The sequence below is a fragment of the Amphiprion ocellaris genome, chromosome 13 (genome assembly GCF_022539595.1).
Source record: "Amphiprion ocellaris isolate individual 3 ecotype Okinawa chromosome 13, ASM2253959v1, whole genome shotgun sequence".
Classification (NCBI taxonomy): Eukaryota; Metazoa; Chordata; class Actinopteri; family Pomacentridae; genus Amphiprion; species Amphiprion ocellaris.
The window spans coordinates 5,853,933-5,863,858 of NC_072778.1; the positions used below are offsets into that span (position 1 = coordinate 5,853,933).

The 9,926-nt window shown below is 38.8% G+C and overlaps 1 protein-coding gene across 1 annotated transcript; it reads left to right on the top strand.

The window, feature by feature from the left end:
* Positions 1-282: 282 nt before the first annotated feature.
* On the top strand, positions 283-9,527 carry hopx (HOP homeobox). Its single transcript, XM_023282237.3, has 2 exons — positions 283-624; positions 9,232-9,527. Exons 1-2 carry the CDS (start codon positions 475-477, stop codon positions 9,307-9,309), a joined length of 228 nt encoding a protein of 75 aa, XP_023138005.1. The 5' UTR covers positions 283-474; the 3' UTR covers positions 9,310-9,527.
* Positions 9,528-9,926: the final 399 nt, after the last annotated feature.

The window sequence follows — 9,926 nt, forward strand, 5'->3', positions numbered from 1 at the left end:
CTGTGCCTTTCTGCCCACGTATCAGTGACATTACATCACTTTATGGCATCATCTCATCACAGGCCAACATGGCTGATTCGCCCCCTCATAAATTACACCTCTTTATTGCCCTGATAATCCCATAATACCCCCATCACATTCCTGACAGCGGGGTCGGATCTGGCTCTGCGGTCGGGATGTTTGTGTTCCTCCTCCTCCAGTTGTGTCCGGGGGAGGGCTCCGCTGGTGGGACTGGCCTCATGACGCGCCTCTGTTGACAGTAGTAAAGCCTCCACACACCCACGCACACTCGCACACTCCCGCCGGGCTGTCAGAGAGCCGCACCGCCGCACCGCGCTGCTCCGTCTCCGCGTCCTTTACGCACCGCGTCGCCTTCTGCTCCGCGCGTCCAGCTGTGCGCACATCTGAGCTCCAACCAACCGAGGCTGAACTCTTTTGGAGAGCGGGAACACACACACGCACACACACGGGATTATGGCTTCTAAAGCGATGGAGTGCCTGAAGCTGTCGGAGGAGCAGGTCAAAGTGCTGGAGGAGAATTTTAACAAAGTCACCAAGCATCCGGACGAGACGACGCTCATGTTGATCGCAGCGGAGTGCGGACTGTCAGAGGAGGAAACACAAGTGAGTCACATTTCAGCCCTCTCCTCACTGCCTGCCTGTGATCAGGAGTTTCACATTAAATTTAGCCGCTGTTTAGCAGGTTTTTAGGCTGGAATAGGTTAAATTATTACGATATATTCTTTATTTATTATGTCTAAATCTTCACTTGTGACTCATGGAGACTGATAGTGACAAGTAAGATCACTGATTGATCCTTTATTAGCATCCTGGGTCTCATAATTTATCTCAGTGTCATTTATAGTCCTGCTAATTCCCAAGCTTCTTGTTTGCACACTTTAAATAACATGCTGACAAATGGAAGATGGTTTTAGTAATAAGGAATGGGGCTAAATAACCAAAAATATCGAAATCAGAGGAGCTCCAATCGTTTGCTACTAGTAAAAATTGTCACAATATACTGATTATGAAATTGAGAATCATATGAAAATGGCAATATCTGTCAAAAATAATCACTCTGTTATTTGTTTGTATATATTTTCTGTACTTAGAGGACACAAAGGTCTGCAGTGGAACTACTCGTTAATTAAAAATAACATTTTAATGAAATTTGTGAAAAATAAAACTGTATTAAAATTGCTACCTTGTATTTTCATCTTCTGCCAGGTCAGTTTGATAATATAATTTATGCACCACTGAGTAGTTTAATGTTAAGCAACACAAATGTTTCATATTAGTCTTGAAATACAGTAAAGTATAATGTACTCAGCTGTACTTCTTTACCAAACGTTGCTTTCCTTGAACTTAAATCACCTGCTTACAATAAACAATATGAGACCTACACTCAGTAAATGAGACTTTATGGTGTCACAGCTTCACTGGGACAGAATTTACAAGTTTTTGAGTGTTTATCAGTGTCAGGGTGACACGGTGCTCAAAGGAACAAAGGCAGGGTTTGCAAAACAAGGCTTTAAATCTCTATCAGCTCCATTAGCAGTGAAAAGAGCAGGTCAGCGTTCAGGGTGAACCTGCCCAACGTTTCTGTCAAAACGTCACAATGTGATGAAATATTCCTCATTTGAGTGTAAACTGACACTGAACACGGAGGGAACGGCTCACTGATGATCAGTGGAGCAGCTTCAGGTTGTTTTTCCTCACGAAGGCGAGTTTCCTGCTGTTTTTTTCAGGTTCAAGTGCAGCTATTGTTAATTCTAACAAACACGCGAACTCATCTGTACAGGCTTCAAGCTGTCAGTTACACAGTGAGGGCGGGACTGGGGCTGTTGTTTTTAAGATGTTATCTGTTGATGTAGTCAAAGATGTGGGCGCTGCTCATGTATGTGCTGCATTAATGTACATTAGGATGTGAGAAACTCGTCTTGTGTTTGACATGCAGAGAGAAAAAACAAGTCAGCTGACAAAAAAAAATCATACACTTCTGATAATCAAATATTTGTCATATTTTGTGCTCAAATGTAAATAATTCTCAGATTTCAACTTCTCAAATGTAAGAATTATGTGACAGTAAACTGCAAATCTTTGGGTTTTGGACCAAAAAAAAGCACTGAATGGCAATTTTACTGTGATCTTCTTGCCTTTTATGGTCCAAACAAATTGGTTAAATGTCACTAGGCATATTAACCATCAAGGAAAATGGCATGAAATCAGTGTTTTGATTGAAAGCATGCTACCAGTGAGCATTGTTTTCTATTTTCTTAACCACATCCTCATCGGTGGAATGAGTCCACTCCCCAAACTTGAAAGTATGCTTTCTAAGCATGCAAGCATTAAAAAATAAACAGCAGCCGGGTCTGTTTAACATCAGTTTTATGTTATTTTTCCTTGTAGGATGTGGGAAGTCCCACGCTTAGAGCTCATTAGGGCTGCACCTAGCAGCTATTTTCCTCAATAAATGCCCATCAGAGCTTCCTAGCACTCAAAGCAATGTCACCATATCTCCAAAACCCACAAATATTTAATGTACTGTAATGTTAAGCTAAGAAAAAACTGTACATTTTCCAAATTGAAAAGTTTAAGCAAGAGAAAGCAATGCTTGTCAGGAAGTAAACATAAGTAACAGCAACTGTTGAGCACAAAGCATGCAAGCTTATGTCCCAGTCATAAATTAAAGTAGAAAAACAGGCATTTAATTGTAGAAAACCTCACTTTATGACTTTGGTGTTTAGTCTCCATCACCCTTCTCTCCCACACATTAATACTCCCACCACCTCTCTATCTGAGGAATGTCTTTTGGCCTACTGTAAAGTTTGTGATCTGTCACATCAGCAGCCAGATGTGAAGCTTCAGAGCACCGATATCAACGCAAAGCGCACTGAAGATATGCAGCCACGTTCCAGTAGCATTCCTCTCGCTGACAGATCACACCGATTCCTCCAGCTGCCATCCAGACTGGCGGACGTTTCAGTTTAGAGCAAGCTTTCTGCCCCGGCTGTTTGCTTAGCTGTGCTCAGGAGGAGGAAAAGCCCCACATGTAAAATCTGTCATTTGGATTGACGCCACATCAGGCTTGTTTCATATGCAAATTCCTGCTCGTGTTTGTGTTGGTGCGGCCGACAGTCGAGTGGAAACAGGCAGCTGTCACATGCAAACATGTCGCCAGTGAACACATCACATGTGAGCTGCTTGCTGGTTTCTACCTCAAACCAGTTCCACCAGATATCTCTGTGCTGCGGTAACACAAAAACGCCCAGCGCAGATTTCTGGCAGGTGTGTAAACAGGTTTTCAAACTGAGAATGAAGGAAGACTTATTCTAGATGTGAAGCTTTAGTACATTTTACACCTGTCTTTGTTTTAATGCAGCCAAAAACAACAATCAAGCGTCAGAAGAAATTATGCAAAGTGCTTAAAACATGCTTTTGCGTTGTCATAGAGACGCCTGCACTGTTTGAGAAGTTACATCATATGTGTGTAAGATGGATGCTTCTGCAATACAAGCCTTTCTAATGGATATAATGAAATAAAATGCCCTGAGGCCCTCCAGGCATTTTCCCCACAGACTTCAAGAGACGTCTGTAAAACTGTTGACGGAATACCTCTAAGTGCAAACAAGGTCCGATTTTCCTTTGTCTCTTTAGAGATTTTAACCCTCTGAACCCCAAAACTAGATTATTATGTTTAAAAATTTCAAAAATGACACCATTTATTAGCCAGAAACTGTAAAAACGCAAAAATTTTCTACTTTATAACAGCCCCTAAACTACTTATCTGTAACGTGTGGTTAACCAAATTTAAGCTTAAAATTGTTATTTAATCTAAATCAGTCACATTTTTCAGAAATAGCAAAAAAAATTAAAAATGAACCTTTTCCATTAAATTAATAAAACTTCTGTGCTCCAAAGCACAACTGCAGAGACATTATTAACTCAGCTGTGATCAAAAATCAACAATCCTTTGACTTTTTGGCTGAACTGCAGGCAGTGTTTACAACAGAGAGAGACAGGTATGGAAACAAATCAAGTGCAATAGGGGTTAAACATCTAGAGCATGTGGAGCTGCCATTCTTTCCAGTATCCGTAATATATATATGTAGGGACTTGAAAAAAATGCAGAACATGTAAACTCCAGATTTAGTCGTTTTTTGTTCTAGTTATTGCTATTGTTTCCAGAGAGATATTGGATTTTATATTCTAGTAAAAATGGGACAACAGCTAATAAAACACCCAGAAAACTGCTTGGAACTCAGAGGGTTAACCCAGTGTGCCTTCATGTTTGTAAAACTTTCCCAACACCAGTAAAAAAAGTTTTATTTTCATGATATCAAGCAGGAACGTGTGGACAGGCTCATCAGGGGAAACAGTACTGAGCATGTACAACAGAAAGTGCATGAAAGCTAAAACAAAAACAAAAACAAAAAAAAAAACTAAACTAAAATCTTGTGTTCAACTAAAGAGAATTTTTGCAGACTGAAATCATATTTAGTTTTCAATCAATAGATTGGGGAAGAAATCTGCATGTTATCTTTGAGTGCCCTCTACCTGCTAGCCTTATTAGCCTAAACAGATTCTAAATCAGCATAAACAGATAGCATTTGTAGCATATTAAATCATCTTACTCGCTTATTTTATTGTGAAATGATAGAAACAGTTTACGAGCAGCAATATCCATATGATTTCAGAAAATATTTTAACTGGTGATCTAAGCACAAGAACTATTGAGGAACATAATGCAGACAAGTTAGCCTGTTGTTTTTAGATGATCTGCTAGGCTGGATGTTGCAGACTGCTGTATGAAAAGCTAACATTTGATTTTTTTGGCCACCTGTTTACACAAAATGCAAGTATAAAAGCAGCAAGCAGCCTAGAAACTGCTCTGTCCATGTTAATATTACACCTCCATGAGTAGGTAACTTGGAAAAAGTCAAGATATCCTGACTTTAATTTCCAGGTATACACTACCGTTCAGAAGGGGTCACCCAGGCAATTTCATGTTTTCCATGAAAACTCACACTTTTACTCATGTGCTAAACATAACTGCACAAGGGTTTTCTAATCATCAGTTAGCCTTTCAACACCATTAGCTAACACAATGTAGCATTAGAACACAGGAGTGATGGTTGCTGGAAATGTTCCTCTGTACCTCTATGGAGATATTCCATTAAAAATCAGCCGTTCCCAGCTAAAATAGTCATTTACCACATTAACAATGTCTAGACTGGATTTATGATTCATTTAATGTGATCTCCATTGAAAAAATATGCTTTTCTTTCAAAAATGAGGACATTTCTAAGTGACCTCAAACTTTTGAACGGTAAATCTCTGAATTTGCAGTAATCCCCCTGACAAGTACAGATCCTAATTTGTAGCTTTCCAGGTAATAAAATTCACCTTTAAAGACTAAATCTTGCACATCGGAAGGATTACTGGTGGATGTAATCATTCATGTCTGTAAAATGACTCCTTTTGGAAAAGATCTAGGACAAAATCTATCCCTAAGCCTGCCTTTAAAGATCAGAGGACGCTAACCAGACAAGGCTGGAGTTATCCAAACCAAATGGGTTATCTTCATTCTGGTAGTCGTGTGATTTATGGTCTTGGTTTTTGTTCTGGCAACAGAACTTCACGCATGTATCAGGACGTGGTGGAAAAAAGGAATTTTCTACAAGAAAATGTTGAACTTTGAAAGATTTGCTAACTGCTGCAAACTGCTGCCAAGCCTCGTCTTTAGCCAGTCACGTCCCGGCTGACGTTCACAATCCGGCTGATTCTGTGTTTCCATTCACTGCATACAAAGGTGGGAGAAGCCGGGCTGACCTGACAGTTAAACCCAGTCCAGGCAGGGTGAGGTAAAGGTCTGGCCTCTGTTCAAAAGACCCAACGAAACCTCCAGCTCATGCCTTTTTTTTCCTGGTTTTCTCTTTGGTCCTGCCGCCCATCCTGTCGAGTGTTTCGTATTTGTTGACAAAGAACTCATTGGAAGTTTTTCGGCTGAAGGAACCCACCCCGGCTACCACTCCCCGTTTCGCATTAACAACATTTACAACGTGCTCTGGCCTCTGCAGCGGCATGTTTGAACTCCTTCCATGCAGCGTTTTATTTGCTTTGCTGCGTCAGAGTCGAGTTTGAAAGACCTCCTTTATGCAATGCAGCGCGAGTCAACAGGAAAAAAAAATGACACAAACGCCATTGTATAAGTCGGCAGGATTATAAATCAGTTTATTATTGTTCAGAAATGAATTGCTTATACAAGGGATTCAAAGGTCTTTTGTACCTGTAAAAAGAAAAGTGCCAAAGCAACAAAAAGAAAAAACTTCCATTCAAAACCAGGAACAGAAAATTTCAACTTTACAGATGGGCTCTTTAGTTGTGAAACATCAGCATGAACAGCCAAGTTCTGCGAATAGTTCTTGAATCAATTTAGTCTATAAGTGCAAACACAGACAACTCCAAATGGAAATCTCATGTGTTGTCATTACAAAACGTGGAAAGCGACCCTCCTGCCAGGCGCACGGCTCAAACATCCAGCTTTAGTCTTGTGTCAGAGGCCTGAATCCCTCCCTTTCCCGCTTGGCGTTATCGAGATTACGTCAGCGCTGTTGTGAGTCCCTTGACAACATGAACCGCAAAACAGCAATGCGACCGGTCACGGGTGTGTGTCGAGGCACTCCATGCAGTCGTCATCTGGTCGGAGTTTTAGTGTAGCAGTCGCTGGCTGAACGGTCAGAGTGCAGAAAACTTGTGCAGGGAACTGGTCCCAGAGAAACAGGCCCAGTCACTGCCTGCATTCTCTTAAAATCAGATGGAAACATTCGCTTTCTGTGGTTTTTCTGATAAAACTCAGCCTCAGGGTCACCGCTGTGCCTCTGTGAGTCAGCAGCCACTTTTACATGCAGCACTAAATGTGACTGCAATGTGACTGTGAAGGTTGTGAGAGTCAGACAGGGACAGTTTTCATTTAATTATAGTTTAATTATAGCTTATCTTTCTGCATTGACAATCAACACTCTAGTCACACCATTAACTAAACAATTATTCTTGACAAAAAAAAAGAGTGACTTCTGTGCTCATTTGATTTTTCAGAACATAACTTTAAGACTTTCTGTACATTTTTCTGTTAAATGATTTCATGCAGTATCACACTTTCTATGACAAATTTCTCTGTGAAACCCAACAAATAAGCAGCACTAATGCTAAACACTAGTAGTTAAAATTCATGTACCAACTGTAAGTACAAAAAACTTCTAATACAACTGTAATAAGCTAACAAACATATTACATTCTGAACTACCAAACTGTACTGCGACCATGCTAATGTTAGCATGATAAAATGCAAAATATTTAATGCTATATTTCCATGTTACATTTAATAGATGTTATGAAATAACTTGTAAAGCTAATTTTACGAGCTAAAATGTTATAATAGATGTCCACATACATGCTAACTGTAGCTGTTGCATGCTAATTGTCAGAATATGTCAAATTTCACGGTTGTTAACATGTACGTAAACGTGGTGACATTAGCATCCTAAAATGCATAAAAAGTGTCAGCCTTTCTTAAATTTTATGGCCATATGTTAAATTTAACCGATGTTAGCACGAACGTAAACATACTAATGTTAGCATGCTAAATGCTTAATGTCAGTGTATGTTGAATTGTACAGCTGTTAATATGGATGTTAACATTCTGACTTTAGTACTCTAAAATTTTATGTAGCAGCATATGTAATTTAATATACGTTAACATACTAATATTAGCATGCTAAATGCTGAATATTAAATATCTGTTTTTAATGTTTGATGATTTTATATGTAAAGTGTTTTGAGTGTTTTGAAAAGCGCTATACAAAGAAAATGTATTATTATTATTATTATTATTATTATTATTATTATTATTACTAAATGTCAATGTATGATAAATGTAAAGCTGTAAGCATGGATGCTCATATGTTAACTTGAGCCTGCTAAATCTTGACATGTGTTGGAATTTCATAGCATATGCTAACTTTTGGTGCGCTGAAATGTCACTTGCTATTTGCTAGCATTTGTCAAATTTAACAGATGTTAGCATTAATGTTAAATTCAGCAGATGTTAACTTGAATGTTAGCATGCGAAAATGATACATTTTAAATGCTATAAATCAGATTATGCTAAATTTAATATATGTTATCAAATATATTTTTCGGCTAATGTTAGCATGCTAAAATGTTAAATGCTAATTATCAACAAATGGTAAATTCTACACCTATTTATATGTTCACTTTAGCTTTTACTTACTTTATGCCAACAAATATTAAATTAAACAGATTAACATCTGTGTCAATAGGCTAACTTTAGCATTGTAAAATGTAAAATGCTAAATGTCAGAGCAGTTCTTAATATGCTGACTTTGCTGACCTACAAAATGTTCCACGCATTCCACCATATGTTAAATTTACAAGATAATAACAAACTCATATAAGCATTCCAAATGTTAAATGCTAAATGTCTATGTATGTCAACACATGTAGCCATTTTACCGCTGTTAATGTGCTACCGCCATGTTTCCTCAGATCGTATCAAATATTTTTGTAACAAAAGCAAGAAGTCTTTGCTCATAATGTAATATTTTGCTATTAATGTTGTGTTACTCTCTTTAAAAATCACAAAATGTTGTTTTGATCTGTTGTTTGTGTGATTACATACACAAGGTATGGCATGTTACGTAGGTTTTTCTTCTGCCAGACAATCATGGGCAGCTCTCCAGTTTTATTCTTATACTGAGACAACCGTGTGACAGAAATGTGAAACTATTCCTTGAACCAATGCGTCATAGCAGCTTTTCACTCCTTAAACTGAAGTTCCACATATGAACAATATAGTTGTTTATCTCACGTGTGTTGTTTGAATACTCACATAAACAGAGCGATTAGGTTTCCTATTTGAGAATCACATTATGTTGCTGTCCAGTTGGCAAGCCTTAAATCATTGTCTACAAGTAAACATAGCCAGTGGCCTGAGGATTGAACTGCATTTGTATTTAATTCTTGGCAATATAAGACATCCACCTGTGTAGCTTCTCAGGAATATTCATGTCGTGGCCGTATTCTGTCTGAAGAACCGGTTACATCATCGCTCTCATGTTTCAGGCTCTACAGCAGTAGATACTTTGAACAGAACCTCCTGCCACCTGTTTCTAACCCTTCACCTGTTTGTGTTGGTCTTTTTCCCTGCAGAAATGGTTCAAGCTACGTAACGCAGTGTGGAGGCAGGCGGAGGGTCTTCCGGCTGAAACGGGAATGGTGTGGGACTAAAGTTTCCTGTCCGCCTTCTGGATCCCTGAAGCTCCTTGATGACCATTTTTTGCCTCCTGGATGAACTGATTCCTGACACCTCCCTCTCCGGCTGTCCATCTCTGTTTTTGTATCTATGAAGCTATTTTATCTTGCAGAATGTGAAGTTGTGTGTGTGCGCTATTGCCTGTATAATCGCCATGTTTACGGAAATAAACATATTGTTATTATAAGTTAAAGTGACTCCAGTGTGCTTTGAGTCTACTGTGCATCTGCATTCAGACAATAAAGCTGCTACCTGGAACCAGAAAAGGATCTTTGCAGACAAGAACCAACTTTAGTTCCACAACCCCTAAAGGTGCCTCAAAGAACTGTCAAAAAATGGTGCTCCAAAGGACTTTAAGTTCTTTAAAATACTATTTTCATCTGGTTCTATTATGATAATGGGACCAGATAAGCTTTAAACATATTTTTAACCCTCCTGTTGTCCTCATTTACGGGCACCAAAAAATATTGTTTCATTGTCTGAGTGAAAAATCCAAAATTTCAGCAAAAAAATTCCCCAAATTTCTGAAAATTTGCAGAACCTTAAGGAAGAAAATTCCAATAATTCCTTAAAAGTTTCCCTTAAAAGTTTT

Excerpts from the sequence above, each read along its gene's own strand:
- hopx (XM_023282237.3), top strand. The coding sequence starts at position 475 with ATGGCTTCTAAAGCGATGGAGTGCCTGAAGCTGTCGGAGGAGCAGGTC. Across the intron at positions 625-9,231 it reads TGTCAGAGGAGGAAACACAA|AAATGGTTCAAGCTACGTAA; the intron begins GTGAGTCACATT and ends TTTTCCCTGCAG.